Below are 13500 nucleotides of genomic sequence, written 5' to 3' on the forward strand. Positions count from 1 at the left end.
CCCCCCCCCCCCCCCCCCTGTGCACGAGTCAGCACCATTAATATACAGATCATAATAATAATAATAATATTAATATACAGATCATACAGCCCCCCGCCTCCTGGTTAGCAGACTAAGGTTGGCATTACCGCCTCATCTCCTGTGCCCTTCATCTGACTGTCTGAGTGCAGGCATTGGCACGGGCTCACAGCTCTTGTGGTTTCCCTCCCTTCCTTCAGGTGGTTAAAAAAAACCCCAGCACACTGGCGCGTCCCAGCGTTTCTTCCTGCCAAGCTTGCATCATCCCTGGAGCCGCTAGGCAAACATTCCCATGGAAAAGACTTTGGTAGAGGCAATGGGGATTTTCAAAGACGCAGCCTTGTAGTTTAATGTTAAATGGCTGCAACTTGTCTGTTCTCCTTTCTTCTGTCTCTTTGCCAGGGCCAAGACATTTTATGATCTCTTTTACTTTTACAGGAAATCATTAGTTATTTTTATTAATTTAAATGAGATCAGCTGAATGTACAATATAATCCTACCGGTGTTTCTTATTAAAGCTTATTTCCTGCTTAGTAATGCTTCCCATTGATTGTTATTTGTTGTTTATTACTTTAGTCATTCTGATCAGGGTTGTAAGAACATTATGTTTGCTGTGTAATAAATGTATTTTTATCTCAGTAGAGACTTTAGGGAAAGAATAAAAATCTTTATGTATTTATGTATACGATGATCAAGTTGCTGCTGCAGAGTTGGAATATAATTCCAGGCAAAATATCTGGTTGTCTGTTCCCCTTCCATTCCCGTTGTCCTACCTATTGGCCCTTCTTTGCTGCACTTTCTGACAATGCTGCAAAATCACTTTTTAATGTATAGTATTGTTGCCACTTTCCAATCCTATAGGCCAGGTGAATTAGCCATGGCGGTGTTTCATGTTGGCTGCAAATTAAAGCCAGTCCCAGCTGGGTACCACTTTCCAGGGATGTGTTTGCCCAAAGTGCTCCATAGAAAAAGAACCAAATAAAAGCTAATTACTAATGTGGTCACATCAAAAATATGGGTTCATCATCTAAATGTTTGCATCAATTCATCCACTTCACATGCATGTGTTTTAGCCATTGTCCCTACAAAGGCTTTTTACAGCTTAATATTTTCTTATACTGTGAGATATCTGCAGTTGGGTTCGTGGATCCACACACCTATTGTTCCTATTATAAAAGGCTTGGACTCTCCCTGTTTGATTTATTTATTTTATATTATGGAGGATGCATCAGGAGGAGCTGGAGAACCCAAATCCCAAGATAGATGGGAACAAAGCCAGGTGTTATTTCAGGAAGCTGTTGGAGTATTTAGGAAAACATCATAGAAGCCAGCCAGGGGTCATATCACAGCAGGCACCACCTATTATTATTATCTTTTATTTATATAGCACTGACATAATCTGCAGCACTTTACAAAGTCCAAATTCATGTCACTAACTGTCCCACAAAGGAGCTCACAATGTATTACCAAAACAAGATTGTTAGGGTTGGACTTAAAGTAATGAAATAAAAACCACAGAATCATTTGTGTCAGGAGTGATATACAACATACCCACACATGCAATGCAGTACAGTCTACACACACCACAAGAAGAGAGAGTGAACCTCGGATCCAAGATAATATACCTTCAGCATGCATACACAGCAATTGCTTCATCAGTGGTAAACCCAGAAGATGTCAGACCTGAAAGAATACCTAAAGAAAAACAGAAGAAAAATGAAATGACCTGCACCCTAAGTATTGTTGTCTTTGTCAGAAAACGTAATACACAAGCCAACTAACTGGAATATTTGCCTGTGTCTGCACCGGTATCCAGAAGAAACCCATTTGTCCTGCACAGTCCCACTACTTACACCTACACAAATGATTTATATGCATTGATGTGTATTAGTGATATGACTGGGCATGTTAAAAGCCTTATATTTGCACTTCCTATACAAATGTGCATAAGATAGCAAGACTACGTGATTTGTGATAGTTTTATTTGTAGTATTTCTGGTCTGGAGGATGGTAAATGCATTCACTTCAGATTAGATCTCATATCAGCCCCAAATCATACAATTCAGACCATAGATTAGCCCCAATCCATGCACTTCAGACCTTAGATTAGCCTAAGTAGATGCTCTTCAGATGTCATCTTTCTGGTTCATACACTTTATAACTTTTATCAGCCCAATCCATGCTCTTGAAATTTCAGATCAAGTCTAAAGCTGCGTACACACTTCCAATTTTTATCGTTCAAAATGAACGACGAACGATCGATTGGGCAAAAAATCGTTCGTAAAAAAGTAACCAACGACGCCGACGAACGAGGAAAGTCGCTGGAAACGAACGACCGGACCGACGGATCGGATTGGACGACGATCGTTGAACATCGTTCGTGTGTACGATCGCTCGTTGATCGTCCATGGTCTGAGCATGCATGACGAACAAACGTTCGTTCACTTCCTGTCGTGCACGTCTTTCCCTGTATCGCTCAAACGATCGTATCTATTGTGTGTACAATATCTACGAACGATCGTGTCGTTATCTGTATGTACAGGATCGGTGCTATACGATCGTTCGCAGATATCGTGCAGGATCGTTCGTCGTTCGTTTAACAACGATAATAATTGGAAGTGTGTACGTAGCTAAAGGTGCGTACACACTTCCAATTTTTATCGTTCCAATCGAACGACGAACGATCGATTGGGCAAAAAATCGTTCGTAAAAAAGTAACCAACGACGCCGACGAACGAGGAAAGTCGCTGGAAACGAACGACCGGACCGACGGATCGGATTGGACGACGATCGTTGAACATCGTTCGTGTGTACGGTCGTTCGTTGATCGTCCATGTTCAGAGCATGCGTGATGAACGAAAGTCCGTTCACTTTCCTGTCGTGCACATAGTTCCTCTATCGCTTAAACGATCGTATCTATTGTGTGTACAATATCTATGAACGATCGTGTCGTTACCTCTATGTGCAGGATCGGTGCTATACGATCGTTCGTGTATATAGTGCAGGAACGTTCGTCGTTCGTTTTCCGACGATAATAATTGGAAGTGTGTACGTAGCTTTAATCCATCCTCCTTACATCTCAAATCAGCTCCAAGCCATGCTGTCAGACCTCTTATCCTCTTATCTGTTCAATCAATACACTTCAGACCTTAAATCAGCCCCAATATATGCTTTTCAGACCTCAGATAAGCTCTAATTTCTGCTCTTCAGACTTGGCCAAACGGTCATTCGTCGTTCCTTATTGGACGTGTGTACGCAGCTTTAGATCAGCGCAGTCCATACAACTCAGATCAGCCCCAATCCATACTTTTCAGACCTCCAAACAGCTCTAATTTCTGCTCTTTAGACTTTAGAACGGCTGAAGCCATTCTCTTTGGACCTGTTATCTGCTCAATCCATACTCTTCAGACCTCAGATCAGCACCAATCCGTGTATTTCAGACCTCAGAACAGTTCTAATTCATGTTCTTCAAACTTTAGATCAGTTCAAGCCATAAATTTTAGTTAAGACCCAATCCATACACTTCCACCTTCATATCACAGGACATTGAGGTGCTCAGCCACCTTCCACTGATGCCAGGGAGACAGGCGGGCCAGGCTTCATTATTACCAGCCTAGGGAATTGTCACTTACATTGCATGGCAGTACAGAAGACATTGCCATACAAGCATTTTGTCATCACATTCAATGCAAGACCAAAACTCAGAGAGAAGCACACAGCACCCGCTTCCAGAAAAACAAAAAATAGGATACTATATAAGTACTTCAACAAGTATTTCACCCCTGCAATCTATGGTGGCATTACTGCAAGGGTAATATTAATATACTGGTTTAAGGGCCTATTGACACCTTGGCTTTCGGTGCATTGGGTTAACGCATTTTTATAACTATTATTATTATTATTAATAATAATAATAATAATAATAATAAACGGGATTTATATAGCGCCAACATATTACGCAGCCCTGTACATTAAAAAGGGACACATGCATTAACAAATGACTGGGTTGGCATTGTATCAATTTGTCTGTATTGTGTTACCATGCTTTGTGGTGTTTTGCATTACATTTGTGTTTTCTTAGTGTTTTGGGGTGGCATTGATAATGAATAGCATGGCAAAATGCTGCTACACCTAACATTATTATGTGTTGCTGTAAGTTAACAATGTGAATTAAGACATGGGTGGCTACTATAAATAATATTTGTAGCCATCGGCTTAAAATAATTTGATGATAGCTAATAACGACTTCACATGCCTAGATAGGGTAAAGATATATTGTGCGAGTGAGGAGAGTTATAGTGTAGGTGGTCTGAAAGCCTGTATTATGATATCATTCCATGTAACAAGTGTGGTTTTCCTGTCTTGGCTTTTTTCAGGCAGTTACATGCCTCTGAGGAAAAACACAGCCTGATAACACCAAGCAACAAGGTTATATGCAAGGACGATCAAGATGTCATTGTCAAAGGTATTGAATACTTCACTATAACCTATAAAACTGCAATTTAAATGTAAAATATACTTAACATGGGATTTGTATTCTTTGTCTGTTCTATACAAGGATGTGTTTAACAAATGCATGAAAACCATCATTAAAGCTCAATTCTTGTGAAAATGAAAAACTATCCCTGCACTGCAAGAGCTAAATACTCCTTTTTTTCATAGGTTAAAGATGCTTTTAATTTAATTTTTCTAGCTCCTACCGGCTTTCTCCTCTTAATCAACAGGTTCCCCAAATCCTTCTATCTTTGGTACTCTGTGTGCCTCTGATGTCATCATACACAATGCGGTCTTGTATTGTACATCGGCGGTCCCCAACCTGTGGTCCGCGGCTCTGGCCAGTGCACTCTCCAGTGGGGTCAGGAGAAGGACTTGGCTTGGGGGAGCACCGGCCAGAGCCACGGACCATGTCTCCCATATGTATCGCTGGTTCAGGGCGGTGGGCTGGTTGGGTCTCTGAACACAACCCACTCACTCTCCTATCACAGGCTCAGACCATTCACGCAGTCAGGAGTAAACTTAGTGGTCAGTGGCGTCCAAAAGGTTGGGGGCCACTGTTGTAGGCCCACTCACAACCTAGAGCATCATAGGTAAGAGTCTGCTGCTGGGGAATGTAGAAGTGCTTTTTTTATCACATCCTAGGCAAAAATGATCATTTAAACCATACCTTGCAAAGATAAGCCCCATTTCATGTGTCCTTTCAGCTTCAAAGTCCAAGTCCAGACAACTTAACTTGCCACTGCAGCGTGAAAAAAACTTGAAGTTATATCAGGTTTTTACAACCACCTGGGTGGTCTGCCACTCAAACTATTTCAATAAATGATCAGACTCTTCAGCAAACACTCATAAACAACTGCCAAAAATAGTATTGAATGCTCTTGGATGCCTTCTGGTTGAAAGTGACCACCCAAGAGCAGTTAACCACAGGGCTGACAAATGTCTAAGTGATAACAAATCCATACAAAGGACAATGTCCCCAGAACAGATGCTTCCATTGGATGATTTTCTCTTCTTGACCTGGTGACTTATCTAATATTGTGATTTTCTCATCACTCTCTGTCTCTGTAACTATTGTTACCAATATATATAGAAAGAGTGAATCTTCACATCAGGGTGAAACACAGTAATGACAACCTGTCATGGGTTATCATTATTATTATTAAACAGGATTTATATAGCGCCAACATATTACGCAGCGCTGTACAATAAATAGGGATTGCAAATGACAGACTAATACAGACAGTGATACAGGAGGAAAGGACCCTGCCCCGAAGAGCTTACAATCTAGTAGGTTCATATTATTCCCTGCTTGATCCAAAATCAAAAAATGTCCAACTGTTTTATTTCAGTACTGCCACTTTCATCCAACTATATACACACACTTGCTTCATTATTGACTGCACATCATTGCTCCAGCTTGGCTTCTTGATGGTGACAACTGTGGAGCGCAGCATTGTGTTGGTATGGACACTAGTAATCTCCAAAAGGGAAGCAAGTGACAGGGGGAAAGTGCAGGAACAGAATTGGGGGACAGTTGTGACCTTGGGATATACTTAAACATGGCAGGGTCACTAAACATTCTTTCAATAAAAGCTGACGATTTACAAAGAATTGCATACAAATATATTCATTGTGTCCACCAAAAATGATTGGCATCTTAATGGATACACTACTTGGTCAAATGAAGTGAAAAATCTATTCTAGTCGCCACTTAAATTGAAAAATAAGCTGATGTTCAGGTTGCATGACTTTTATGTGTCCCACAGAGAATCTTGACTGACCAAATGAAAGAGGTGACATAAATAAACATGTTGTTACCAAACCTAACTAATCTTACTTTTTATTATGTGCCCCAGGCTGGTTGCAGCGGGAGGTGAGCGGAGAAGCAAAACGTCCTTGGTCCCGATTGAAGAAATACTGGTTTGTCTTGACTCCGGATTCCTTGGATTGTTACAGTAGCAATGAGAAACCCAACAAACGGGTGGGAAGTCTGGTGCTCACCAGCCTCTGCTCGGTCATGTGGCCATCCAAGCAGACATACAAGGAAACAGGTGAGGAATGGGCAGGTGGGGACACACCTGGGCAAGTCAACTAGAGTGTATTGGCAACAAGGACTTGAAGTGCTTGTAAAAATGAATAAGAAATATGTTTATATATTGGACTGGTTTATCCAAAAGACAAAGCTGCAAAACTTCTGGGTAGTGTCAGAGCTTCTTCTAAACCCTGACACCGTACATTCCTACTGGTTTCTCTCTATAATGGGCTGCTACATTGGTCAGTATGAATGTGCAGAAGGTAGAAAGGCTCCGGCAGGCTTGGTCAGAATGGACCATCTCAGGTACTATGGAGGCTGCTATGTGCCACGTCTGTAGGTGTCTGCACTTTGTACCTGAAGCAGCTTCTTTACAAATATAAAGTACATAAATAAATGTCTTCCTCTCTGTGCTGGTCTTAACAGTACAGTTCAAAGTGACACATAGCAAAAGTGTGAGGAACAAAGAAGGCACATTCTCTACTTTAATGTTTAGGTCAATGTCTGGAGCATAAAGCCACAAATGATGATTTTTATAGTGCTTGTATGTATCAATAGAGAAACAAAGTATTAAAAGATGGCAACCTCATGTATAAAATGTAAGCCCTCTCTACTATATACTGCTATACTAGTGATTCCACCCAGACTTTGTAAATATCAAAATGCACGTGTATTATATTATATTTAATATTATTATATTTTGCCATTGACCAGTGAAATCTCAGACAAGCTAAATGTCAACAAAGTAAAAATGTCTGAAGATGGTCCAACATATTAAAACGGGCACTGTTTGTCCACAGGATACTGGAATGTAACAGTGTACGGGAGGAAGCACTGTTACCGGCTGTATACAGAACATCTCAATGAGGCAGTGCATTGGGTGTGTGCCATCCAGAAAGTGATCGACAGCAAAGACCCACTGGAGACACCCACACAACTGCTTATTAAAGACATCGAAGTAAGCATATCTCATGATTATCTGTTTTTACCTGTTTATTTTTATTGCTATTATATGCCTCTTCGTTAGTTTAAATACAAGTGTATGGGAGCAAACATTATTTCCATGTGCGAAGGGTTAATAACTCCCAATATATTTAGGCTGCTCTACTTAGTTTTGTACAGTTTGCTTAATAATTACTGAGCTCACATTGTGCTAAACTCTGCTATGGTGATCATTGGAAAAAGAGTGAACACATTGCGCTTCATAGGTCACACAGAGGGTGAGCATTATTGAGTTAGAGTTAGGTCATATTATATGCAGCCTGTTTATTTTCTCTTTGCTTCCATTAGAGCTCACTTCAGCAACTTTCAATATTAAGCTTTGCTGAAAAGTCAGTAAAATTAGTTTTTTGTTATGCCTTATCTCCATGAATCCCTTTATCCCCAGCCATGTGGTTTGATTGTGTATAAAGTTTTTAATTTTAAAGATGAACTCAAGGGGCTCTATTTAAAAAACAGGAAATCTGATATTCCCTCAAACATTCCCTGGTGGGAAACAATTACTTCCATTGACACACATGGACCTGAAAGATCCGTCCACTAAATGGCAATGTTTGATTAACTGTTTTACAAATAGAGCAGAGATTTACCGAGATAAGTCATACAGCACATGATATTTGTTTCAAACTGACATTCCGGGATTTTCCCACCACCACCCCCAATACCTTTTCCAAATACATATCATCATCCATCAATCTTCTACCCGGTCTAATGACGTCACCAGCACCTTCTCTTCTTTCTCCTCCATTGGGGGCATTCATCCAGGACAGAGGAGCACTCATGTAATCATGTTTAAGTGAGTGCTATACAATCCTGAACAGGGGGTTAGATGACAGGATGGGCGCACAAATAATCTGAAATAATTTCACATTTCTATCAAATCAGCTTAGAATGAAAAATATAGAATACAATACAAGGGTGCTATTGAGTCCTTTTATGTCCTTAAAAATGTAATTTATTATTATTGCAAGATTAACTTATAAATATTGAAAATGCAAAATTTAGCTTGGGTACCCAGGTTTCATTTATCCCTTGTTCTGAAATTGTTAAACTGCTCACCTTTTTTTTACTACATTTAATGATGCGTTAATGAACACAGAGCTGCATTAATGTGTTCTTTATATCTGCCTTGGGCTCTATTTATAAAACAAGGAATCAGACATCCCCTCAAATATTCCCTTGTGGGAATCTTCCAGATCCATGTGTTTCAATGGCAGTAATTGATTCCCACTAGGGAATGTTCGTGGTAATGTCAGATTCTCTGTTTTATAAATGGAACCTCTAGAGTGTTTAGATGTAAAATAATGTTTTCTGTGCTTTTTTTTCTGGAACGTGAAAAAAGCATGTAACCAAAATGATGTTTTTTGAAAAGGAAAGAATGAATTTAAGTCTAAGAAGCTAAAAGCTTTTTGCAGTATTAGTTGAGCAATTTGTCATCTCCTCCAGTTACTGTGAGAGAAGGTACATATAAAAACACTCGTATGGTTCTATTTATAAATCAGGGAATGAAACATTCCCTCCTGGGAATCTTTCAGGTACATGTGTTTCAATAGCAGTAGGTGATTCCCACCAGGGAATGTTTGAGAGAACGTCAGATTCCCAGTTTAATAAATAGATCCCCTAGAAACAATATTAGACTAAAGACTCTTCCAAAAATGAAGAAAGTACTGGGCTAGAAAAGGCATTTCCTTTTGTTGTATACTTTGTGTTTTCCTCATAAAGCCAAAAAAAACCTGTAATATAATAAATTCCTCATTTAAATGCTCTGAAGAAACAGGATATTCGTAAAAATCTGAACCTAATTTGGAGTTTTGCAAAGTTTAGGAAGTTACATAATCTTTCATATGTTCCTCACAATGTGCATCACCAGTCGATGGCCATGATTGTGACATCTCCGTGAGAAAGAACATTTTTGAAACATTTCTTATACTTCTGCTTTCATATATTCTGTTTAGGAGAATCAGTCCAACCAGGAAACTGTGGATGAAATTTACAAGCGTAACCCCATTCTGCGTCATACAAAGAGTCCTCTGTATGCACCACTTTTACCCTTTCCTTGTGGATCTGATGATCATTCTTGTAAGTGTTTGTAAAATTGCATTTCACAATCCTTTCCCATCATTATGTGCCTCAAATCTTACAGTGTGTTATCCCTAGCAGAGGTAAACCGACAATTGATTAGAATACCTTTAATCACTGGATAGTTGGAGAAAACCATTGCAAATACAGGGTGTGGGCATTCAATTTATTTACTGTATATACTTGATTACCTGAAAATACATGAAAATGTTTTGACTCAAATATAAACCTAGAGCACAAAATGCAACAGTAACTGTTTACATTCAAAACAGTCATCAATAGAAATGGCAAAAGAATTGAACATCTATGATGTGTTATTTTTAAAACATTTATTTAAAAGAGAAAAAACTCTTACATGGGCTCATTCTGTACTTTTTCAAATCACTTGTCTTAAATTATCTTTTGTGCATTATTGCTGGACAGCAGGAGATGAAGCTCTTCATGTAAAGTGTTTAACAAACCTATGTCTCACGTCTCCAACAAGAAAAGTTTGTTACACACTTTACATGAGGACACAGTGCCATCTATTGCTGTGACCCAAATATAAATGGAGATTCTTACAGATTTCTAATGGTGTTTTCGAGGAGAAAAAAAAATCACACTTTATATTTGAGTATTTATAATAATTTTTCCTGGTTTATGTCAATTCTATGGCTATTACATTCAATAGTATACAGTTATGATTTATGAGCAATATTAGTAGGAAACACAATACCAAGGATTTTGTATAGTTTGATACAGGAAGAGGTCCATGTTAGAGTAGGAGGCTGATGCCATGGGTTATCCCACTGGGTCACACATTTAATATAATATAGTGTCACAAAACCGAAAGAAAGCAAAACTAACCATTTAAGCTGTTGCTTCAGTACTTTCCCATTTCCAGAGCTGTACTTCCTTTTTGTCTCAAGATGTCCTTAATCTTTAATGTTAAATGATGCCTTGCACCAGCGTTCTGTACCGGGGCGGGAATGAACAGAGTTTTATTTATTTTGGTACTGTTGTGTGTTTATGTCATGACAAATGACAATTACAGTTAGACTTTCTTGGTGATGTTATATAAACACAGACTAAGTATGTCTAGCGCAATAACCAGTTACTGGTAATCTCCCAGTGCATCGTCTACAAATGGGTTATTTTCCGCAAGTCTGCAGGGGAATTCCCATGCACATGAATAATCAAACTGTTGTCTCCTAACAGGGACAACAGACGCCATGGAGTTTGGAAATGCCTTTCTGTCCTTTGATCCCTTGTCCTTTTTCCCACCCTTCGGTCTGGCAGGAAAACAGCAGTCGTCCCACATTAAATATTAAATATATGTTTCTTCTCCTTTATCTTAAGATCTGCACCAGCTAAAAATAAACGTCCCTTACCCAACTTTTAGCTTTTTTAAACATTCTTTTGCCTCTGATTTGAGTTCCCCAGTATGATGTTTTTTTTTTTTTAATCTGGTGCTTTGCTGCTCTGTTTAGCCCCTCTTCAACATATTCCCAACCTCATTTTGTAAATTCAGCTTTTTTTTTCATTTTGTATTTGTTTGATGTTATCATTAGTCCAGAAGTGTCTGTGTTCATCATTGTTCATTAGCCATAGTAGCTTGTATGCCCACTTGTTGCTATGACCAGGAATGACCCAGTAATCTACTGATCAATGATGTCTTTTTCTCTCCAGTTGGTAATTCCAGTAATAACTTGACCACCATGGTGGCCCATAGTTCTTGTGTCATTCCTTCTTAGGAATAAACCTAGGAGGAAAGGCATGATGCCACACTCTGAAATTCCTGCATTCGTTGACTCTGTCAACAGTGTTAAAGGAGGTGTTGTTGCCTTTTTTCACCATGTATTAAAGGATAGCTATCTGGACCCTATGCATTGTAAAAATACTAGTAACATATAAAAAGGTATGACTAAGAACTGAAAGCGTTTCTTATTTAGTTGGTATTCTATTGACACTGTAAATGAAGGAGTTGTTTAACCACTTTTTTTTTTTAAATGTGGTTGATTTACTAAAGTAGTAGAGCATGTTCACTTTGCAAATGAAATTTATGCTGTGCTTTATACATGAGGCAAAGCAATGTTCACTTAGAATACTCCATTATGTGGAAGGAAAATTAAAGACTAGGATCTATAAAGTCAGCACAACTTCACCACTTTCATTAATCTAAGTGCAATTTTACTTTGCAAAATGAAAACTCACTTTGTTAAATGAATAACATATCCTTCTTTTGTAAATTAATTCCAATGATTATGATATGGATTCTTAGATTTCAGGAGTGGGGTACATTTTTATAGTAATTTCCAATTTTCATTTATATGAACAACCAATTTTATGATTATTTAGTGACAGAATCCTAAAAGGTTCCTTCCAGCAATTTTCTTACCAAATTATGTTTTAATGACCTTTCTTAATTTGGCTATTCTTCTTTTGGATTTGGCTATCACATCTGTTTTATTTTTTTTTTCTATAGTCAATAATGTCAGGGGTTACACAGCTTTGCGGGATGAAGCAGTGAAACTGTTCAATTCCCTCCAACAAATGGAGATTGAAAGAGACCCGGTACCACTAATGCAGGGGATCCTCCAGACGTGCCTAGACCTACGACCTCTACGAGATGAGGTTTACTGCCAAGTCATCAAGCAGACCACTGACCACCCGGAACCTGATAGTTTGACTAACCTTAGATACTGGCAGCTACTTACCTGTATGAGTTGTACTTACTTGCCCAGCCCTGCTGTCCTCCGGTTTCTCCAGTCCCACTTACACAGGTAAGATATTCATATGATTAGAATGATTAGTCTATTTCAAAATGAGCAAAAATAGGACATAATTACATGGTGATTCTAAACCATCATAATTAACTTTTAGATCAGTGTTGCTCAGCTGGGATTCTTAAGAACCCAAAGGTTCCTCCAGAGGTTTCCAAGGATTCTTTGATCAATGTTTTTTGCCTCTCAGGTCAGTTTACCTGACCCATATGATCGTTTTGGCTATCTGTAAGGGAGACATTCTTCTTACTAGCCAGCAATGAAAGAGGAATTCTTCCCTCTGCAATAATTGTCAGGGTTTCCCTAAGACCCAGAAGATATTTCAAGGTTTCTTCCATGTTAAATAGATCAAGAAAGTCCTTTTTGGATTCCCCATCATTAGCTATATGGGTATTGAAGCATCAGTAATAAAGTGCTAATGGTGAAGTCCATTTATATTTTAAAGCACTGCTTAACAAATCAAAAACTTTGTTTAAATGAACTTGATGATTGGTTAGCAATACTGAACCTGCATATGGCACTAGCAAATGTTCATAGAACTTCAGGCACACCCAGCAGATGTCTACTTTTGTCACTTGTGTGTAGGCTCTAGGATGCCTATAAAACAAAACTTTTAACAAAATTGAATGTTCTTTAGCTTATTCCTAAAGTGTATCTATAGGTAAACATTTTTAGGATTTGAAAAGAAAAAGAAAAGGCTTTATTCAACTCCCCCTGCCTTTTCCTTTTATTTGTTGCCTGGGCCCCCCTCACCTCCTGGCCCAGGAACATCTGGAAGTAATAGGAATTGTTCCAAAGTGAGGAGCAATTCATTTTTTAGATAAATGTCCCTGGAGCAGGTGTCTTCACTGAAGGATTTCCCCCAGCTCCTGCTGACAACTATAAACTTCTGGATATTCCAGTGGATAGCAATGTTAACAAATATAGTAATAGAAATATGAGGTTCTAACTATATTATTTTTTTAATTAATATTAACACTTCTTTTTTGAATACAGCAAATATCTTTAACCACCTCAGCAGTTACATTGGAAAAAGTAATAACAAAACTAATAAAAATGGTTAGACAAGTTAAATAGACAACATAATACTTGGAGAAAAATAGTAAAAAAAGA

The 13500-nt window shown here is 38.6% G+C and overlaps 1 protein-coding gene across 2 annotated transcripts in view; it reads left to right on the forward strand.

Annotated features, from left to right (window-relative positions):
* Positions 1-13500, forward strand: part of PLEKHH3 (pleckstrin homology, MyTH4 and FERM domain containing H3) — a 73762-nt gene that overhangs the window by 41271 nt on the left and 18991 nt on the right. For both annotated transcript variants that reach the window (XM_072403972.1, XM_072403973.1), the window contains exons 3-7: positions 4395-4483; positions 6372-6566; positions 7348-7505; positions 9502-9625; positions 12090-12387. In XM_072403972.1, coding sequence (XP_072260073.1) covers positions 4395-4483; positions 6372-6566; positions 7348-7505; positions 9502-9625; positions 12090-12387 — 864 coding nt within the window. The remainder of the gene's footprint in view (positions 1-4394; positions 4484-6371; positions 6567-7347; positions 7506-9501; positions 9626-12089; positions 12388-13500) is intronic.

The sequence above is a fragment of the Pyxicephalus adspersus genome, chromosome 3, assembly GCF_032062135.1.
Source record: "Pyxicephalus adspersus chromosome 3, UCB_Pads_2.0, whole genome shotgun sequence".
NCBI classification, from domain to species: Eukaryota; Metazoa; Chordata; class Amphibia; order Anura; family Pyxicephalidae; genus Pyxicephalus; species Pyxicephalus adspersus.